Source organism: Strix uralensis, chromosome 5 (assembly GCF_047716275.1).
Source record: "Strix uralensis isolate ZFMK-TIS-50842 chromosome 5, bStrUra1, whole genome shotgun sequence".
NCBI lineage: Eukaryota > Metazoa > Chordata > Aves > Strigiformes > Strigidae > Strix > Strix uralensis.
The window spans coordinates 52,789,866-52,812,556 of NC_133976.1; the positions used below are offsets into that span (position 1 = coordinate 52,789,866).

The 22,691-nt window shown below is 36.7% G+C and overlaps 1 protein-coding gene across 2 annotated transcripts in view; it reads left to right on the forward strand.

Annotated features, from left to right (window-relative positions):
• Window positions 1-22,691, forward strand: part of NEDD1 (NEDD1 gamma-tubulin ring complex targeting factor) — a 28,082-nt gene that overhangs the window by 2,289 nt on the left and 3,102 nt on the right. For both annotated transcript variants that reach the window (XM_074870804.1, XM_074870803.1), the window contains exons 3-13: window positions 1,156-1,250; window positions 2,664-2,780; window positions 3,910-4,050; window positions 11,769-11,998; window positions 13,126-13,327; window positions 14,292-14,478; window positions 18,087-18,215; window positions 18,396-18,443; window positions 18,884-19,107; window positions 19,809-19,965; window positions 20,260-20,416. In XM_074870804.1, the coding sequence (XP_074726905.1) occupies window positions 1,156-1,250; window positions 2,664-2,780; window positions 3,910-4,050; window positions 11,769-11,998; window positions 13,126-13,327; window positions 14,292-14,478; window positions 18,087-18,215; window positions 18,396-18,443; window positions 18,884-19,107; window positions 19,809-19,965; window positions 20,260-20,416 (1,687 nt within the window). The remainder of the gene's footprint in view (window positions 1-1,155; window positions 1,251-2,663; window positions 2,781-3,909; window positions 4,051-11,768; window positions 11,999-13,125; window positions 13,328-14,291; window positions 14,479-18,086; window positions 18,216-18,395; window positions 18,444-18,883; window positions 19,108-19,808; window positions 19,966-20,259; window positions 20,417-22,691) is intronic.

The following is a 22,691-nucleotide window of genomic DNA, read 5'->3' on the forward strand; positions in this document are numbered from 1 at the left end:
ATGGGGAAAGGTGGCAATGTCTGATCTTGATGTAAAAGAGGGACAGGATGCTGGCACATGAAGTCTTGCAAGTTCTGAATGTCTGTCCTCTCAAGTCTGCAAATAAGTGCACGTATGAGGAAAAGGTTAAAACAATCAGAGCACAACTGAATGTTTTGGCTATGGAGTGTCCAGAGAAATTGAAGCATATAGATACAGTATTTAATATATATATACACTTACATGTGTTGTTTACTAACTTAAGATATAGACAGTCTGTCTTGTCATGCTTTCTTCTGCCTAGTCTCCTCTTCATCCCCCCAAACTGAAACAATGAAGCATCTTACTCGATATGCTTTTGAGTGTTTGTTAATTTGTTAGGGGTAAAGCATTGGTTTTGGTTCTGCATAATTCTGTAAGCTAAAATGGTGCCTTAAAATAATGAAAGAAATAGCAAGTGCTAATCTGCCTACCAATTCTTTGGTGTTAAATCCAGCCAATTAACCTGTACTCTTAAATAAGCAAATAAGAAATCACAATGGACATTGGCCTGAAGATGTACAGGACATGGATCTAAATGACTGCTCAATTCGTTTGGTGGGGGTGCAGAGGCAGCTTCCCTGCTCTTGAAGGCTTTTCTTGATGCTTTGAGGTACTTGGTGTCATAAAAGGTTCTTTCTGGGTTTTTGTTTTTCTTCCTTCAGTGCAGAGGGAGACAAATTAGCAAATGTTCATTGTACTCTAGAAACTATATGGTGAAGTAGTTTAATATTTGTCACAACAGGACTGTTCTTTAAATCCATAGTCTGCTAACAGCAACAGACATTCCTTTGAACTCTAGTGATAAATGTGGATCTTGCTTGGGGATGGTGGGAAACAGAATTGTAGACCGGATAAGCTGTCTTAGCAGTAAAGATCTCTTAAATAATATCTGCCAGATACTTCTTTCTGAAGGAAATTGCTCCGCCTTGTATTGGGAAGTAAGGGCTGTAGTTAATGCAAGAGCTTTTTAACAAAAGCTTGGAAAGTAGCCTTATGTTTCTATTTCTAGGTCCCTTCAAGGTACAGTACTTTAGACTGTATAGCTGATCTGCCTTCCGTTCGGTGAGGGAAACTTACTGTTGCTTTTATTAATCACCAGTATAATGCAATTATGGTCCATAACTTGTGACTAAGACAGATACCTAGCCACTGCTTCTGCTGCTGGTGATAAAATAGTTGTTTCAACCTGTAAAAGCAAACCTGTTCCACTCTTTGAAGTAGCTGAAGGAGTAAGTATGAGTAATGCTGTTCCCTGTTTTTCTTCCCCACTCCACCATGTGTACTGTTTGTATCCCATCTGTTCTCCATGTTGGGATCAATTTTACTGTTGTTAGAGTTATGACACATGCAAAAATATTTCATTGTGTATAGTTAAATACATATAGAGAGTGGAGGGGTAATAATGCTTCTAAAATAGCTCTACCATTAAGAAAATACAAATGCAGTTATACTAGCATCATATGCTGATAGCTTTCTGCTAGGGGAATTTGCCCATCGAGCCTCAGTGTGGTAGCCTGGGGCAGTCAGTGGTTCAAACTTGGTCTAATGTGCAGGAGATGGAATAGAGCTCAAGTTTGAACTTCATTTTCCAACTTGAATTGTCAGTATTATGCATGCCTGTGAATTGTACATTGAAAAAAAAAATAAAGAGTCTATATAAAGTTTGTTCTTGGAGCATACATGTGCAAGCTTCTGGAAATACGTGAAATAGGACAACTGTTACGATGGGTTTTTTTATGTTAAATGGAAACGTGGCACTATAAACTCTTCAGAAAGCTGGACTTAATTTTAAAAGTCTCTTCACATAGTTAATCGAATGAATTGTTAGTGTCCTAAACCATTCTAATTATTCTACTTGGATAGTTATTGTAATACTAATTTGCACTGGATGTTTTCTGAGAAAGTGTTCAAGCCTGGCTATTAGGTTGCTGAAGCAAATGCTTTCAGAGGTGGAGTGTTCATCCTGGAGATTTCACCAAGTCTGATCTATAACTAGTGCAATCATTTCCAATTTTACCATGTCAATAATCAGACTTGTTTTTTTCTTAATTCAAATCTCAGGAACTTAAAAGTGAATTTTCAACATGATAGAACTGAATAATAATTTGTCCTCGATGTAGGTCTATCATTAAGATTGACATTTTTTTTCAAAAGCTGGTACTTCAGTGATTATTTTAAAAAGAATCACCTTACTGAATTATGAGGTTTGCTGCTATAATATTCTTTGTAATGTTTAGGGAATGTGAAATATATGACTTAGACAACTTCTTGATTTTCTTTTTAAGGAGGTTTTTTTTTCTAAACTTAGCATTTTCTTTTTAAAACTCAGTACCTGAGTAGAGATCTATGATTGCACTTTAGGGAGCTATAATTTAGAGGGAAAATGCATATTGAAGGAAAAGGTGCTAAAAAAAATGAAATGGGAAAATGTGAGCATTTGAGTGTTTATTAATTAATGTATTTAGATCTTAAAGTCCAAACTTTAAATGCCTTTTGAGAAATGACTGTAGTGTACCAACAGTTCCATCAGTCAGTGGGACTATTTGTGTCAATGAAGATTAAAACACACATCAATGTTTTTAAGTAGATTTGAATAAATACCTTAATTATCTTTAACATACTTTTTTTCCCTTCTCCATCAGGCAAAACAGACATGTGTGAGCTTGAATTCTAGTTCTTCATATGTTGTGAGTGGAGGCCTTGATAACACAGTTAATATCTGGGATCTGAAATCCAGAAGGGTTTACCGTAGCCTTAAGGTAAGTTTGACTGAGGAAGAACTGTAGCTTTCATGACTTCCAGGTTTTCCTGCCAACTGTAAAAAAATACACTTTCTCTAAGTCATGTATCTGTAGGATCAAGTTCACATATAGGAGCTAGCACACATATATGTCTTGTTCAAGTTTGCGTTCTTTATGTGCTGTAAATAGCAAATTTAATTTAACAAGTGTAGTTAACTTGATGTCTTTAGAGTACAATTCTATAATAATGTATGTTTAAATTTTTAGAATAGGCTTCTTATTTTGTGAATATGTATTGATATTCTCTGATGGGGATGTTTTCAGATAATTACCATTTCTGATATGTCAAACAAGACACTTTCGTGTTTGTAGAATACTGTCATAGAACTAATGTTATGCAAAACTGGGATGTGGTTGTCTTCTAGCTGATCCAGTATGAATTCTCTGAAAACTTATGATGGTCTAGTGTATTTCCATGATGCCTTCAGTAGATCATTTGCCCTCATTTAGGACCACTCTTAAAGAGGCTATAAAACTTTAGCTTTGATTTATTCTTTTTTCTTGGACTTCTGAAGTTACAGTTTGAAACAAAACTACCAAGTAGCTAATACAATACTTTAGATATCTTCTTCTTCTTCTTAGGCTAGAAGTACTTGATTGTCTTCCCCTATATATTTAGTAAACACAATATCATCACTGCAAATGACTATACCAAAAAGCTTTGGTACATGTATATGTTAATACTTATGACAGAAGGGGAAGTTGACAGTAGTACATCAGATGAACAGAAAGTGTATTCAAATATTACTGGTATCTGGAAGACTTTACTTTTAAAATAACATCAGTGACACCTGTGATAGGTATCTCTGTTGCATTGTTATTTGTAATTACGGTATCATCTTTACTAATTTATTAAAACAATATTTTGAAAACAGTCAGAGGTTAAAATATAATGGCAGATCTTTAGTATGTTCTGCTGCTGTTTTCTGGGATATTCCATAACAACTCTTAAATAATCTTTTTAAATGTTACAGGTGGTCAGGAAAAAACATCAAGCTGAAGTTTTTCTGCAGAAGCACAGATTAAGAAGGAATATGGTTATACTGCATGTCTTTAACCCTCTCCCTCTAACCTCCCTCCCCTGCAGGATCATAAAGATGAAGTCACATGTGTTACATATAATTGGAATGATTGCTACATTGCTTCTGGATCTCTGAGTGGTGAAATTATCCTACACAGTGTTACCACCAATTTATCAAGTACTCCTTTTGGTTATGGCAGCCGTCAGGTAGGCTATCTGTCCTAAGTTCCTTTCAGGTATGAAGCTTTAATTTACAGTGTTTAGAAATTGAAAGTACATATCAAGAACTTCTAAGTTTTGTTAATCTGTTTCCTTTTAATTTTTAAGAGTGCACTTACAGAAAGGTAAAAACAGGCCATTATGTGTATCGTAGCCTTAAATAATAGGTTACATTGAAATACAAATTTCTCAAGTACTTTTACTTATATACAGGTTACATCAAATTTTACTTTGTGGGCTCTGGTGTGGGAATTAAGAATTGGTAGTTAGCAAAATGTAAACTGACCTTGAGGTTAGAAGAATGATTGTGGATAACTGAGGCAACATGATGTAACACTGCTGTGTGAAAAACAGCAGTAAAAAACACCACCTGTAGAGTGTGGTGAGCATGTGAGCAGTAAACAGGCAAAACCTGAAGGTCAGTAGGATGTAAAAGTAAAAATGAACCTATGTAGACAGGTGGTAATAAACTGGGAGCTTGCACACAATGCAGCAGCATTTGCTCTTGGCAGTGCCCCCCCTTCAACAAACTGGTGCGAGTTTGCCATGATTCAGTGAGTTGCCCCGATCCCGACTGATCCGAGACCAGCACTCTGGTTCTTCAAGAACCAACTTCTAGACATCTTAGAACCGAACAAAAACCAGTCAGCTTTACAAACCAGAGCAGGATTTCAATGCAGGACTCAATGTGTATTGTTGCAAAGAACAAAGACCATGTATCCTGGGTTCTGACTTCTCCAAAGTAATCAGATTTACAGCTGAACAGAGCCATCTGTACGGTAGTAGTGAATATAAGCCTGCATTTGGAAATAATAAATGTATTTAATCTGGAGATTAGAAATGCACAGCTGCTCAAAGAGAAAAGTGATGAGATTTTATATTACCTACTTAGGTGTTTAGGTAAGATTTTGCGTAACTAGTTTGAAGGAGAACTGTACAGAAGACAAATACAAAGCGTGTGTACTACTTAAGGGCCTTGCTAGGGTTTTCCACTGCAATTCCTTTTTGCAGACTCAAAAGATATTGGAGAATTAGTGGGTATCATTAGGGGAATTCCCTTGATATAAGGGCATCTGCAGTAGTAAATGAGCTGTGGTGGCCCATCGGAAGTTCCAGTGTGTGTTCTTAGTGTGAATGTTGTCTTAGACACAGACAAGTGTTTGTGTTTTAGGCATTCTTCTATTTTTTTTTTTTTTTTTTTTTTTACACCCAGTCATTTTTTCAGAGGTAGATGCTGCCTAGGGGATGCAGAACTGTTGCTTTGGTCCTAAACCTGACCTTTAATGTCTCAGGTAATACTGAAGTTGTGACTTAATCATTTTCTGTTACTGCAACAGCTTTTTCAGTCCTAGATTGCAGATAGAGTATGAAGTTAAATTTTTCTCCTGCCCTAGCATGAACAATATAACTTGATGAAGAATCTCTTATGACTTTATAGCATCATGGGAATTGTGGTATACTTTCTGTTGAAAAATCTGTTAAATTCAAACTATCTCTGCTCTTAAGTGCTGCAGTGTCTTTGATCCATCACCAGTCTCATACTTATACTGAAGCAAAATTGTACTTCATACTTGGTTTGATCTTAAAAATCCATCTATATAGTCAGTTCATTTTTCTGATTTGATTGTTACAATCTTAAGAAAAATGTGGACATGAAGCAGGAGCTACAGGGAAATATCCATGGCTGGATTACACAGCTGAGATGAATATCTGGAGTGAAGGACTATGCTGCTAGTTAATTGGAAAATGAAGAAATTCTTATGAGGATGATCTGAATCAACCTGTTTGATATATTCAACTCTTTTCACCCAAAAGTGATTAGGAATAAGTGATGCAGTGAATAGCTATTCTGGCAGATGAAATCAAGAGGTCTACTGCAAAGCTGAGTGACCTTTAAGATGGATAAAGATACCTGAAGTATTACAGTAACTGCAAGCACAGAGCTACTATTCACTTTCTAAAGGGCCTATAACATTTTCTAAAGGGGGGCAGTTATTTGATTGTAGCCTTAATTTAAAATGGAATCAAGGTATCATTGTGTAATGGGATGGCTACTTGGATGTCCTAGTTTATTAGCTTATATCTTAAAAATTGTCTTTGCTCTTATGTGCCAAAATAGCTTTATTTTTGGTTTTGGGTTTTAATTGGTGCTTGTAGAGAATTGCAGGATTAATTGTGCAGTGAGGCAAATATCTGAAGACTTGTGTAATTCTGTTAAATTTCAAAAACCTTTACTTGATTTATAGTTTCGGGGCACAGTTTTCTAAGGGTGGGCTTGAGTAGATAGACAGTGTACTGTCCTGCTTGATCCTGACACTAGCTGTCTGGCTTAGCAAGGCTTACCACTCCCTAGTAACTTTTTTTACAATTGGGGAATGTGAGGTAAAACTAACCCTATAAAATTTAGATTGTCCCTGTTTGATTCATCATGATGGAATGTAGCTTCCTTGCCAGTTAATTTCTGATATTGTATAGACTCTAAAAATAGTAGAATAGCCCAAGGTTGCAGTGATTTCTGTGACTTTTCGTAAGAGTTTTGGCCTATATTCTGTTAATTGATTTTGATTTAGAAACACCTTTGGGCTTTATTAGAGTTGAGTTCTTGCACAGAGTTGTTTGCAGATCCCATAATTTGTCTTTGCTGTTGGTATTCATTTAGACTACAAGATTCTTATCTGCTTGCTGTTGTGAGGATAAATTAAGGTTTGTTTTGAAATGTAATGTTTGTTCAAGACTTCATTGCCTGGTGCTATTCTCCTAGCAACAGGATTTAGTTTAGTTGTTTGAACAGCTGGCTGATTTGTAAAGAAGTGTGATGAGTTCTGGTCACTCTATATAGTGAAATAGTCTTCAGCTTTTAAAGCTATTAACTGTGTTTACATCCGCCTTCTCACTTATAAGGCTTACTAAGGTATAAAGGAGATTAAGAAACTGCTATCTTTAAATAAGGTAATCAATGATGCTGGACTACTTTTGGTTTAGTTTTCGGCTTTTCACTTGTTTTCCAGTGGTGAAAAACCCTAATTGTAACTAGTCCTTAGCAATGGACCAACAGTTTTCTGAAGTGCGCTGTTCCTTGTTTGGCTGTCTTACTGAGAAGCTTGAAGATAAAATGTACTTTTATTTTCTACTGAAAATCTACTCAAATCACAGCTAAGGCAAAAAGATGTATATGGGTTTTTTGTGCTACATTGACTGGTAGAATGTTCCAAAGAGGACTTAATTTTCTCTTTGTGGGTTCAGCATGTTCGCTAAACTTGTTTCTGGTAGTTTTGTGTGTGCAGAATTTCCAGATATCATCAGGAGTTGTACTTACTAAGAGGTAGTGAAACTTGCTTCATACTTGCCTTTTTTTAGTCTTGACAGACTAGTTCCAAAACATGACTCTTTCCAAATAATTGCATCATTCCTAACAGTCTTGAAAATATTTTAGTATTAGTAGCTAAAATCATTAGAAAACAGATGACCCCTTCCCACTTCCATTCAGACATTTACTTAAGCATATTTGAGTTTCACTTAGTGAACAGCTATGCTGACTTAAAGCAAGTATCTTAAATATCCCTCTAGATTCAATTCAAAGGAGGTACTTAAGCTTGCCTAGTCAGATTTTTCTCAATGAAACATGTCCCACACCTTTGCCATATGATACTGTGGATGAAATTGTTATCTGTAAACATTCTTAGGCTTCTTTTCAGAAAAGTACCAATGTTTAACTTATCTCCCACATCCTTAGCTATTTTTTTTCTTGTAACTAGTAAACCTCGCAGTTAAATGATATGTATGGGTTGTGTGGCCTTTCTAGGCTTGGGATTTCTGTTGCTGGCAGTACAAAGGCCAAGGAACTGTATTGAGGCTATTTTCAGCTAGTCTGAGTTGAAGGCCCTGGTGTTCAAAATCTGAGTAACAGAACTCTTGTTTCTAAACCATAACTTAAGAAAAGGGACAGGAGATGACAAATGAAGTTCAGCTTCTTCAGGGAAAAACTTGACTAGGAGTGGGCTAAAGTTCTGTGTGACTCCATCGTGCCAAGCAAAAATAAACACTTTTTTTAAAGACTGTTTGGTGAAGACTGTGACTATGTGTTAGTTTCTTGTCACTAAGACAAAATCATTAGAAAGTATAAGAAATGAGATAAAGAAACATGTATTGAAATAAAAATAGATGATAGAATCTGATCTAGAATAGTATGCATGACAGCTCAAAAAGGTTTACAGAATTAGGATTGGCAGAGGTACAGAGAGGTTAGTGGGGAAGAAGTCTGGTAAAGAGAAAAAGGAACTGAAGAAAATAGAAGGACTCTTTTTAAATAACACTTAACATAAAAGGATGCACAGTTAATGTTAAATTCAGTGACATAAAAGGTAAGTGACATAAAGTTCAGTGACATTAAAGGTTTTTCTCTGAACACACAGTTAATCAATGGTGATCTTTGATTTTAGTATCCTCTTTGGCAATAAATGTAATCAGAGGGAGAAGGTTGGAAAAGTAACTTGGGAATTACAACAAAAGGAATATTATAAATTTTGATTTTAACTAATTGGAGGAGACTTATGCTTAGCATTAGATTATCCTGGATTGATCTCCTGTGGTGGGTAGGGAGGGGTCCCTTTTACCTTTTTCAGAACTTCAGTACCATGCATGTAGTATAGGACTAAATAGCTCAAATGGCTGATCAAGTGTAATAGTTCATCTGTTCCTGTACAAGGAGTCCTGTTCCCTTGCAGCACTGGGTCACAGAGAAGATATTTTTCTGTGTATACTTGTCAGCTTTCACAGTGGCTGTATGTGTGTTTTAACTTCACTCCAGTGAACACTGGATAGCGTGTTGTTTTTTTGTTTTGTTATAAAATTGATGTAGAATTGAGTCTATTTTAAAGATAAAGACAGAATGCTACTTCATGAAGCCTATTCTCATTCTAAAATAGCTTCTAATTTGCTCTTTGATTATGGATGGGAAATGAGGAAAATGAAGCTAAGACTAATTGTAAATGATGTAGTTTGACTACCTGCATTTTAATACTTGATGCTTTCCCATATGAGGCTTGGTTGTCTGCTGTTTCTAACTGTGCTAAGCTTAAAGCTATATTTTTTTTTTACCCAAATGTTTCTCAGATAAAGTGGTGTTTGTGGTGTTGTGTTTTTTTTTTTTTTTTTGAAAACTTCAAATTAAGTGACTCACGGGAGGAGAAATGTTTTTGTTTTGTCTTGTCAAGCAGCCTTTCAGAAATGAGGTTCTTTCACGCTTCCAGCTGTCTGGGCAAGAATTTGAAACTTGGACATGTCGCATACCGTCAGGGATGCCAATATGATGCATTTGACTGTCTCATAAAAGTGTGCACAGATTTAAGTGCTTCCATTCCTTGAGTCTGATCTAGCAATTGCATTGTTGCAAGGGAAGTTTGTTGCTAACCTATTTCAGTGAAAGTGAGGAGAAAATAGGAGCCTCCCCACACCTCACACCACCTTCATCGGCAACCTGAAATTAAACTGTGAAGCTGCTCTGAGAAAACACCATGACTTCAATGAGAAGTGGGGAAGGGGGGTAATATGGGGAAGGCATGTATGTGAAAAAATAATTGCAAACTCTCCTTGGGCCTGTGATATTAGAAGGAAAAATGAGAAAAGAAAATGGGAGACTTGGTAGGATAGCAAGGGATGTTTGAGGTGAGCTAGGAGAGAGTAGTCTTTGGTGGGCAGGAGAACAGAGGAGGGAGAAAATGGAACATGAGCAAATGCCAGTGCAGTAAGGAAGGTATTTGGAGGTGAAGAAGTGTGAGAACTGTGAGGGACAGGCATGTTTCCCATATAGATCATGTACATAATTGAAGCTGTTATTTCTGACTCTCTCCATATTTCTCTTTTTAAATGAAAATAAAGTGGAAAATGCTGATGGTAATGTCTCCATCATGTCCAGTAGAGGACATCACTAATTATAAACAAACATCTTCTGTCCTATTTGAATACAAACTTGAGGATGCCACTTTGTGGAGCAATTAGGCTTCCAGTGAGATATGCAATATAAGTGCTAGAAACTATATTGGAGGCATATGAACCAACAAATATCTCCATTAAAATGAAGTTAGAGAGAAATAGGATAAAATCCAGTACGCTGCATTGCAATGTGGATTATACTAGAATAATATGATAGCTTTTTGAGAGCATTTTCAGACAAAATGTAATGGTTGTCATCTGTCTGGAGTAAAGCACTTGAATTCAGTGTCTTGTAAGAAAATATTAGAAAGGATAGAGATTTAGAAAGGAATTGAGAATGGCTATAGGAAAGAAGACAGTTGAAAGAACAGTATTTGTTTGGGTTATAAATAGTTAATCTTGTTTGTTTTCAGTAATGGGTATGATATGAGAAGTAGAGCTATGATGAGACACAGTTGGAAGGTATTGCCTATAAGAAAGAGGATTATGATGTTATCTAAAAATGATTGAAATAATAGACATGAGAACAACTATGACAGTAGAAAAATCAAGGTACCAGACTTGGGTCACAACTGAGGCTTTTCATACTAGACTAGGATTTGAAAATTCTCAAGGGAAAGAAGGGCCTGGGCTTCTTGATCATAAAATGGCAATGAGCAACCAAAACAGATTGGATCACAAAAAAGTAACTGCAGTCTGGGGTATGTCAGGATGAGTATAAAATGGACCAAGTGTTACTGCCTTTGTAAGGCAGTAGCAAAATTTTTTGATGATCATTAAGATTTTGGTTGTCCATATTCAAGAAAGATTTGAACTGGGAGAGTTACAAAGAGACTGTGATTGTATTGCAAAACCAGTCTTAGACTTGAGTCTCCCTTATTATTATAGCAAAATAAGCCTGAAAGAAGATGTGGTGGCTGCCTATTTAAAACAGGGAAAAGCAGCACTGGCAAGTTAGGAAACAATTTAAGAATAAGGGCATTATTGTCACAGGGGTGAATTAGTGAAACCGAGTCATAAATAAAATGAATCTGGAAATTGAGTATTGTAATTTAGTAGTAGAGCAATGAGGTTCTGAAACATGCTCTGAAGCAATATAGTGGAAACAAAATACTCACCTGCTTCTGAAAGGCAAGTTAAGTTCCTGTATTACATGGTTCTGTGATAACAAGGCTACATGTAATAAACCAGGCATATTATCCTCTTCTGGGGTACTGGCTCACAGGGTTAACTCTGTTCTTCTGCAGAACCTACATACTCGCATAACTCTGGAGTCTGTGTGTCTTATCAAATGGGCTTATATCCAAGTACTTAAAATCAGCAGAGGGGAATTAAGTTTAACATTCTTGGCAGGAGACCAATCAATGAAATAATGTAGCTTTTCACTCCTTTAATTTTAGATGTAATGTGGTTTGGTCTTTTTTGTAGCGTATATGATGGCATGATACTTGCAGAAAAATCAAGAAACTTTTGTAGAAGTTTTCTTTTTTTTTTTTTCCTTCCTCGCCCTTCATTTTGCTGATCAGCTCATATGGTACCCCATACTGGTACACAAAAAAAAAAAAGCCAGTCTGCTCCCCTGACAGAAAAAAATGGCATTGTAATGCAAAATGAACATTTTTTTAACTTCTATTTTTTTAGAGTAGATAGCCTTTGTAACCTACTTTAACTTAATACAATGTCTGTATTCCTAATGTGTTGTGTGTGTTTATAAAATAATTTAATATGGTGTTTAATAGTGGTATTACAATTCATTTTTTATGTCTGTTTTACAGCCTATTCGACACTTGAAATACTCATCCTTTAAGAAATCCTTGCTGGGCAGTGTTTCTGACAGTGGAAATGTAACACTCTGGGATGTAAATAGCCAGAACCCATATCATAATTTTGAACATACTCATAAAGCACCAGCTTCAGAAATCTGCTTTTCTCCAGTCAATAAGCTGCTGCTTGTAACTGTAGGTTTGGATAAAAGAATTATTCTCTATGACACTTCAAGTAAAAAGTGAGTATATTAAAGACCCTTGATTTTACAGGATCCTTAATTGGTTTTTGTAAACTGAAAAAGCATGCCTAACTATGACATGAAATATTTAATTCAGACTACATTCAGAATGGTTGAAGTGGTTGGCATATTGCTACTGGAGAACCTGTCCCATAGTCTATTTCGCTTTTTTATTTAAAAAAAAACCTCCCAAACAAACAATCAGGAAAACCAAGGCATGTGGGAACTAATTGAGGTGCTACATATGAGTGACCTTTCCCAGGTGCTTGTGTATGGGCTTTTCTTGATACAGAGCAATTAGCTTCTGTGAGGGGCAGTACAGCCCATGAGGACCTGCAGCTGCCTGAGCTTAGCTTGCCTGCTTTTTTAGTTCAAGGTATAAGACATGACTGTGGTGCACAGAGTTGCTGAGATAGTGAGCCTTAAATATGGAAGAGTATTACTTGAAAAAGCAGGAAGGATGGGGCTGTGTAGCAAGAGGGTGGGATGGCAAGAGGTTTCAGTAGGTTGTGCTTTCACTCTAGCTGGATAAAAGCAAGAATCTCTCTCTAGTTTGGAAGGGTGTAGAAGGATGTGAACTAGGACCTGAAGTTCTTCCTGGAGTTTTGGAAAGGTTAGAGTTGATAGGCTTGGGATGCTAGAGGATGTATGTAGCATGATTGCTGCTGGAAATTATACCATTTTTAGTATATTAGTTTTCACTTTTTTTCTCATGTTATTTACTATACTGCCATGTTACATGGTTTTTGAATTACACAACAGCTGCTTTTTGTACATACATATATATGTATGTGTGTATATATATACTGATATATAAATAGTGTAAGTTTTGGTCAGGTTTCTAAGTTAAATAATGCTCATGTCAGAACTGCTGTTATGAAGGCAATTTGATCCTGTCCTGGTGAAATCTTTTGAGGCATATGCAGTCTTTAATTTCTTAAACATGAGCACTTAGTATAAGCCTAACCCACTCTTCCATAAGATATTTCACTGAATTTACTTGGTGCTGAAGTCGAACTACTGACCTGTAGCTGAATTATGAAAGCTTTTTTTAGATACGCTGTTTTGAAAAGTCTAACTTTTGAACTCTAAAAGCTTCTTTATGCTGTCCTTTCTCCTGGTTGAAGGTTATTGACAACAATAGTAGCTGATTTTCCTCTGACAACAGTAGACTTCATGCCTGATGGTACTACTTTAGCTATAGGATGTTCCCGGGGAAAAATCTGCCAGTATGACTTAAGACAACTGACATCACCAGTGAAAACAGTTATTGCTCACAAAGGCTGTGTGAAATGCATACGTCTCCAGTTCAGTAGCACTTTTTCCAAGGTAAAACAACTTCCCTTTTTGTTGCTTGATATGCAGATTAATGAAAGCAAAGCATAAGTTTAAGTTCTAAGAAAATGTTAGCATTCAATTTCTAAGCATTATAGATGCAAACAGAAGTTGTTTCATACCAACACAGAAATTATAAACTGCTCAGTCTGAAGTGCCATTTTAGGGGGTTTTAATGTGGAATTCCCCTGGCTCGTAGCCTCAGTACAGAAATGAGTGAAACTTTAGTCTTAAATTTCCTGGTGTGAATATGCTGCCATTGCAGATCAGTTTGTGGCACCTTAGATTCACTTGTAGGCAGTGGCAACAAGGTCTGTAATGGCCCTTCCACTTAAGGGGAAGACACACGCTGCCCATCTTGAGGTATTTTGCATGATCTTATATGTGGTCTTTTGCAGGCACATGTAAACAGTGGGGAAGTTGATTAAATGATAGAGAATACTTAAGAGGTTCTTCCAAGACTTCATTAGGCTCAACTGTATCCAGAAATCCCACACATCCATTTAGTGGAGATGGAGAGAACCTTTTAAGTGGATTCTTTTACTGCTCTGAGACTTTCTTCCTTGTCTAAGACACTTACTGCTAGGGGTTGACTCTTCCTTTACAATATGGAGTCCCTAATAATGTAACCTCTTATTTTTCCTATGCCTAATCCTAGGATCAAAATTGGCTCATGCCAGGTCACTCCATTGTTACCTTAAGTTCTGTTGCTGTTCTTTTGCAGGTCCACGTAGTATTCATATAATAATACAGATGTTTCCCATGTTCTTTAAAGTTATGTTAAGATACTTTTTTTTTTTACATTTGTAAAGGCATATCTCCTAGGCAACCTTTACAACTTGAACTGTATTTTTTTTTTTTAGTATTTTGAAACAGAAGGAATATTGGCTTATATTTTTACTTTTAGCTGAAGGAATAATAACTTCTCTTAATCTGTTCTATTTTTTTTTTTCTTCAGTCTAACCTTACAGGTTCTTCAAATAAACCTGTATCTAAAAGAGTAGAAGTCAAAGCTGGTAGTAATCTTGGAGAAATTCAAAATACTGGCATCAAAAACATTGCCTCTCAAGCATCAGCAACAATTTCATCTCATCTGACATTGCCAAATGAGAATAAGGGAGGAGACGTTCTTCAGGAAAAAACAGGTAGTGTCTTCTTCCTACTCTTATAACAATATTTGGTGTAATGTATAAAATGGAAGAAATATTTCATGCCGTGACCATTGCAATATAAAAAATTCACTGAGGGAAGGGCATTTGTTTGGAAGAACTGTGTGTGCGTGCACATCTGCACCTTCTTTTCCCTTTCTTACTGCATTAGACATACTATGAAACTGTGGGTCCTACTACAAGCTTTAGAAACATGAAGTCTAAAATTCTCTACTTGAAGTATGTAAACTTTAAAGGAGAAAACTGTGGTGATATTATGGGGTTCTCTCTTGCATTCTGACTTCCTGTAGATTATCCTTAGGTATGTAATGTATCTTCTGACACAATGTCTTTATGGAATGTAGAGCTAATGCTTTGTAATTCTATTAATAAACAGGAGTTACAGACCTCATCTAAAAAAAACTAACGAAACAAAACACAGGGGGGAAAAAAACCCAACCAAAACAAACCTAGTCCAAAAACCCAAGTGAGAACTGAACTGTATTTTTGTGTGAGGCATCATTCCAATATCACATGGTAGGAAAGATGTTAAATATAGTTGCAAGTATGATTAGTTGTATAACTGTACTTGCTATTTATGCTTCTGAAATTAACAAGTTCTTTATAAGAATTCTGAGCATTATTCTAAAATTCTGCCACTGTGTGAAATGTGCTCATAAAATTTTATTTAATTCAAGAGTTCTGAAAATATGGTCAGATCAGTAACAGTGTTAGTTGATTCTTGAAAAAAATATCCTCAAGCAATTTTAATGCAACATCACTTTTCCCCTCTTTAAATAAGGAGAAATACTCTTAGCAACAGTGATTAGGCAATAAGCCACTGCAGATCATAGAGACGTGTATTAATGACCTCCCTTGGGTATGCAGTGAAGTATGAGGTGAGGTAGAATGCTTCCTATGTATGCAAGAAGTAATGCTAATCAACATTACTGAATGGTGTGGAAAATTTTATTTCAGTTAAAATAAGGCTAAAAAAAGGCTTACTGTCTTTATTTGAAGATGTAAGAGGTAACAGCAATTAAACAGGACCATGCAAAAGTAAATAAATGTTTTGAGAAAAGGAGGGCTTACCAAGTAAAACACATACTTTTCCTTAAACTGAGTGTTCACTTTGGAAATAAAGACCTTTTTATACTTCAGACGATACAGTCTTTAAACTTAAAAATGGGAATGGATGTGAGACCAAAAACTGTGTTTATTCTCCGCTAACTCTTCTAGACCCTGATTATAGGGTTGAACTTTAGAGAAATAAGGGACATTTAGTAAGGTGATCTGATAGCATATTTAAAACAAAAAAAACCATTTGCTCATACAGCTTATAAATGGTCTGGGGCTTTTTGTCACAGGTATTTTAAAGTACAAAAGTATAAAGGAAGTCAGAATGTGATGAGAAGTTTGGATATACTTGGAGCTGACATCCCATAAACTTCTATTTAACAGCCATCCCCTGGTTTAGGTACTTACTATGTTTAGATTACTGGGAATGAGTAAAAATATACAAAACATATTTTGCCCTATTTTATATTGTGCTCTTTCCATGTAGATCCTCTGTAGATTCTGGCACAGGTTGATACTGTACTCCTAGTTTGACTCAGTACCCCAAGTATTTACTTAACTAGCAAGTGCAATCCTATGTATATGTCACAACTGACACATATGAAGGAGTGGAAAACATGATATATTAATATATTTAAAAGTGAAATCTCAAACCTGACTCAAGTTCCAGTTTATGTAAATACTTGACACAATTAATTGTAGTCATCCACACAGTCACATTTGGATCACTTAAGTAATCCTACATAGAAAAGTAGTTACAGGTTTTATGAACAGTGATTTGTTTATTTTTTTTTTAATTAAAGGAGGTACAAAGTAAAGCTTTTGTATGTACAGGTGACTTATTTATGTATTGCACAGCATGAATGCTTTTTGCCTAGATCTTAACTTATACAAGCGAAATCTACGCACTTTTAGAGTTAGGAGTTCAGTGAGGGCAGAATAGCAGCTTCACTACAGACCTGATCTGGTTTTCAAACATACGAAATTGTGAAAGTTATTTAGGTGGTTATCTTACAGTCAGTTCACTTCTCCATGTATTCCTCATCTAAAAACTGTAGTTTGAATAATTACTGGGTGTTTTTTGGATTTATGATCGGCTTCCGTTCTGCAGACACCTGTCCCTGCTACCATGTATACAAAAGCTAACTTTTTTCCCTGGATCGGGTCAGGGATGGGGCTTGAGGGTGGTGTGGGGAAAGGTCCGGAAATGTTTCTTTTGACTGCAACTGTAACCCCACTCTGATCTCATAATACTAGAAATAAGCAGAGAATATCCTAACATCAGGTAAGCTTTAAAGTAGATGTTTCATAGAATTTCCCTTAGAATGCTTAATGGCCCCAGCGAAGCACATTTCTCTTCTTGCAGAATAAATTTAAATTTTGATCACTGGAATGTGGTTACCTTCTTAGCAGAAGGTGCATTCACTAGTTTTCATTTCACCTGATACACCATACGTTTCCTGCATCCATCATGTAGATTTTTCTGAAAATGAGTGCATTGTCCAGTTTGACAATTCTCCTTTTTAAAAAGAGGAATCACAGAATCATCAAGGTTGGAAAAGACCTTGAAGATCATCTAGTCCAACCATTAACCTAACACTGACCATTCTCAACTACACCATATCCCTCAGCGCTATGTCAATCCGACTCTTAAACACCTCCAGGGATGGGGACTCCACCATTGCCCTGGGCAGCCCATTCCAACACCTAACAACCTGTTCCAGAAAGAAATGCTTCCTAATATCCAGTCTAAACCTTCCCTGACATAACTTGAGGCCATTACCTCTTGTCCTATCACTTGTTACTTGGTTGAAGAGACTCATCCCCAGTTCTCTGCAACCTCCTTTCAGGTAGTTGTAGAGGGCGATGAGGTCTCCCCTCAGCCTCCTCTTCTCCAGACTAAACAACCCCAGTTCCCTCAGCCGCTCCTCGTACGACACGTGCTCCAGACCCTTCACCAGCTTCGTTGTCCTTCTCTGGACATGCTCGAGTAATTCAATGTCCTTTTTGTAGTGAGGGGCCCAAAACTGAACACAGTCATCGAGGTGGGGCCTCACCAGTGCCGAGTACAGGGGTAAGATCACTTCCCTGTCCCTGCTGGCCACGCTATTTCTGATACAAGCCAGGATACCATTGGCCTTCTTGGCCACCTGGGCACACTGCTGGCTCCTGTTCAGCCGGCTGTCAATCAACACCCCCAGGTCCCTCTCTGACTGGCAGCTTTCCAGCCACTCCTCCCCAAGCCTGTAGCGCTGCTGGGGGTTGTTGTGGCTGAAGTGCAGAACCAGGCATTTGAATTCAGCTGAATCTTATTTTTGTTAATAAGTATCTTAGCTTTTAGTTATATTCACCTGTGTTGACAGCCAATATGAGGAAGTTAAAGTTGACCCTCTAACTAGAATCTGTGGAAGGTTCTAAAGTGCTTGCTGGACTTACCAAGCATCATGCTTGCTAAGAGATTGTTTAGGGATAATGTATGTTATTTTTTGAAACTGTCAATTACTAATGAATGTCACTGTCCTTTTAAGGCTTTCCCCATAGTTGCAGCTTGGATGTGATTCCATCTAAAGAAACAGATCATGGGAAAAGTGCTGATTTAAATAACTTTGATTTGGGTCGAAGCAGTTTAGGAGATGTGTTTTCTCCAGTCAGAGATGGTAAGTGTAAAGCATCATTCATCTGCTATAGCATGACACTGACATTTGTGTGTTACTGGCTGCTGTACCTACTTGGTATTTTAACTTGTCTTTGATTATGAACTTGATGCAGTGATATGAATATTGATGTAGGTTTCATTTAATAAACACTTAATTTGTTTATGTTCTGGTATTTTGTAGATATTATTGCAAGTAAAGCAAATGAAGATCCTCAAGGAAAAGGAGATGGTAAACATACTTTCAGTATGTTTTTCTTTGCCAGTGGTAGGCCTTTGGAGGGCTATGCTAGTTCTTACATGCTGATTTTGTTGTACCGTTCAAAATAAACAAATTATGAAAGCAGACACTGAAACAAATGAACTTTTCTGGAAATTGTGTAGCACAATGAGGTGCTAAGACACAACATGGTAACAGGAAGTCAGAGTATGGTCCTAAACTGATTTTTGTTTTTCCTTTATGCAATTTATAATGAGATATAGAGGCTTTTCATGTTTTATTACTTTCATAAGAACTGTGACAGTGTAAGTTGGATTTAAGGATTTATTTTTGTGGGGTACATTTTTAGATGATTTTTTTTTTTGTTTACTTGTTTTGTGTGGGTGTGCAGGTGTTTTAATTGTGGGTTTGATTTGACACTTGTGTGTTTCACCTTTCCCTTTTTGTTTTAGGTCTAGATTTTCAGTCCTGCCTTTTGGGTTTGGATTTTCTCCCACAGCTCACTACTGCCTTTCCTGTAAAAAAACCCACAGTGGGCAGTAGTGCACAAGGGATACGGTCTAGCCCATTACATGTACTTGTGGGATCTTCAGTTAAAGAAGAGGAAGAACATCCAGAGACTGACACAAAGAAAATAAATACTAGAAAACAAGAATCTAAAGAAGTGTTAAAGCAGGTATACTAATTCTTGTTTTAAGTCAAGATCTTTTTAGGATCTTGACAGAATATTACTACTTGAAGGAAAAATCCTTAATAGTATCCCAGCTAATGTTATTTTGCAACTCTGTTCACACTATTAACGCAAATCTATAAAATGTTGTTCACTTTAAGTGCATTGACCTTCTCTCTTAAACAAGCTCAGGTTACAAAAGTTCACACAAAGCAAAACTCAGCTAGCCTGAGGAATATTTTGATTTTTCTAGTAAATCAAGAATGATCATTATTTGGTTGCACCAGTATGATTGTTTGTTAGGTCAATCCCACCCTCTTCTTTCCCTGTTCTTCATCTCTCTCTTCTACCTTGAGATATCTTTGATATACTTCTGCTGAGACTGTAGTTCCTTTTGTATTGCTTTTGAGAAGTCTGAGTTGGTTAGGAATGATGTGTTTAACTTCACCACAGAATGTTTGATGTGAAAATTAAGAGGCCCTGCCTTTTGCAGTCCCTTCTGTATGTGTGCACTTGAGGCAATTTTGAATACTTTAACAATCAATTTTTAAGATGTCATGCTAGAAAATGAAAAGCATATATTTGTGAGTAGATTCCTAAAACCAAAAATGTTTGAATGTGTGTTCCTGAAAACTTAGTCTTCAAGTGCAATTAGATAATTGTAATAAGTAGAGTTCATCTTCTTTTTTTATTATTTTTATTGTCAGCTTTCAAAATCGAGCTCCTCAAGTGCAGAATCTGTAACTTTAAGTTCTCCACCATCATCCACTGCTGTAAAGGCTCCTGATACAAATGAGAGACCAGTGAAGAATATTCAGGCCCATCCTGCATATGATCTACCAGTAAATGGTACTATCTCAACAAGTAAGTTGATCACTTTGGCCCAGTTTTAGGTGTGGCTGATTGTGAACTTGATGTTAAACCTGATAAAATAGCCTTAGCATTAAACCAGAACATCCAGTCTTGATTCTTCTGTAAATCCAGTTAGCCCTCCTGGAACATCTCTTAATTGCTTCTGAAAAGACTCATCTATTTTTTTTTTACTAGGTAATATTTGAAGTAAAATATTGACAAGCCTCAAGACAAATAAAAACTCTTCTACTACATTACACTGATTTTCATAACAATTTTTGTTTATTTTATTTTTAATTTGTAAAGGTCCAAAGATAACATCACCTGTCACTGCTGGAGTTGCCAGTTCATTGTCAGAAAGAATAGTAGAAACCATTGGGAGTAGCAGGCCAAATGCACCTCTGACATCAATCCAAATAAACTTCATTCAGAATATGATACAAGAAACAATGGATGACTTCAGGTACTGATATTCATGCAGAACACTTTTGTTTTCAGTGGTATGTTTTCTTAGTAAGATGTTTTAGCATCTGTTCTAACAAATTCCTAGTTGCATTAGAAAATTACACTATTAATAGCCCTAATCTTGGAAATCTAGGTATCAAACTTTATTTTAATAGCTCTGATGACTAATTGGACTGATGTGTCTGAGGGCTGTTAATGCATGGCTTTGCTAACATGTTTTCAGACTAAGTGTTCTAATACTTCTTGGATGGTAAACTTATCTGCATAATGAGGTCCTTACTGCTTTCATGAAGCCTTGTGCTGATTTCTTTCCCTCCACGAACATTCCCTGTCCCAGCAGGAGAAATTTCTCTTAAAGTTGACATTGTGGAGTGTTTGATCTAGACAGTTGACTTGTATTGGCTTTGATTGTTGTTAGCTTGGCATGTATAAGGTAAAATACTATATGTATTTCTACTGGTGAAGGTTTATATTAAAATAATGTCTGTGCTGTAAATGATGGTTGGTGTCAGATTACTTTGTGTTTGTGGATACCTAACTAATATTCCACTTGTCATGAAAGAAGTAAGTCAAATTAGCGTGGATTTAGAGTGGAGTTTTAAGGAGATGGAGCAGGTGAGAGAATTGTATCTAGGCGATCACTTCCCAACCCATGTTTAAGATCAAGTAGGTTGACTGAGATGGTGGAGGGGCAAAGGATTGCCAGGCAGGGGAAGTCTTTCTGTCTTGGTGACAAAAAAACAAAGTAAAACTAGCTTAGTACTTAGGTCTGTGTGCTGTGGCTGTTCAGTATCTGCCAACAGAAAAATACATTGAATGTTATTAAATGTCTTGAAATAAGAATATAGTATAGTAAAACTCCTCTGAGATTTTTTTGGTGATAATCACACATCTGATTTAAAAACTGTAACTTTCATGTGGCTTAAAATACAGTCTATGGATTCCAGGTGTTTTTTCTTTAAAGTCTGTGTTCAGGTATCCCAGTGTTGGAATGTATGCTTGTCAGTCCTGTACTTCTAGTGTCTGAGATATGGAAGCTCAGAGATGGTGTTTCTCTTCTGACCTACACTTCCTGGAGTAGCTGGAAGGCTCTACTGGCTCTTTTCCCAGTTGTAAACTGTGGATACATTCAAACTTGAATGTAAAAGATTGTTTGTACTGAGGTCAGTAAGAGGGAAGGGAGCCATTGCAAGCTTCTCATTGATATAAATACTTTTATCCTCTGGAATTGGAGGAGAGGATTTTTATCGCTTTTGCCTGAAATCCATTCCTCTTCAAGTAATGGGGAAAACAAAAGGACCTTAGAAAAGGACCAGGAGGAATACGTAACTCATTTGGTTCCAAATAGCTGCTTGTTTCTTGAACTTCCTGTCTTTAAGAGATAATCTACATCTTTGGGTTTCTAAGCTGCCAGCTGGAATCTGTGCTCAATATACTTGAAGAATTGCCTCTAATAGGAGTTCTGAAGCGCAAGAACCTATGGAAATAGGAAGTGAAGAACATACTCCCTTTGGGTTTGCTATATGTTTTAGGAAAGGAGAATGAAAAAAGATCTCTGTATATCTTACTTAAGAAATGCCTTACTTTCTCAGGCTGTTGGTACCCATAGCACACTGTTCGGTGTGAGACGATTGCACCATGATGTGCTGTTCAGGAAGAGCATATGTGCTTGCCTGCTTTCTTGTGAGCTGTTGTCCTTATTCTTCCTCAGTGTCTGGAACACTTACATTAGCGTAGCGTTCACAGGGTATTTCCAAGCTTGGTTCTTGTAGTGTGGAATAGTTGTCCATGAATTGATGAATTCACATCAATTCATGGACAACACTGACAGTACTTCTTATGTAGATTAACCGGGAGCATTCTGTGGGGTTGAGGATAATGTATCATTTATCATAGTTGATGTTTTGGGCCCTTTTACAGAAGAGTACTGAAAGCGACATACTGAAAACCTGTATCTTCAGTTACAGATAAGTATCTTTCTCTGTGGTACATGTGATCGAGGGATTGAAAATCAGCTTCAGTTAAAAATGAGAGAAGTTTACAGCTTGCAAGTGAAAAAACAATCTTGATATTGCCACATATGTATTTCTAAACAGGAAAGATCCTAAGTCTTTTTGTACACTGAAAAAAAGGTACTTGCGAAAGTCAATCATAACAGAAGTATTACAGAAAATAAGTGGTGGAGGAGTATGTTTAATGGCTTAAGGTTTTTAGACTCATGTTTCACAGTGTCATGAAGGTGAGAAAGTGGAGTTCTGGGTGCTGAGGATTGG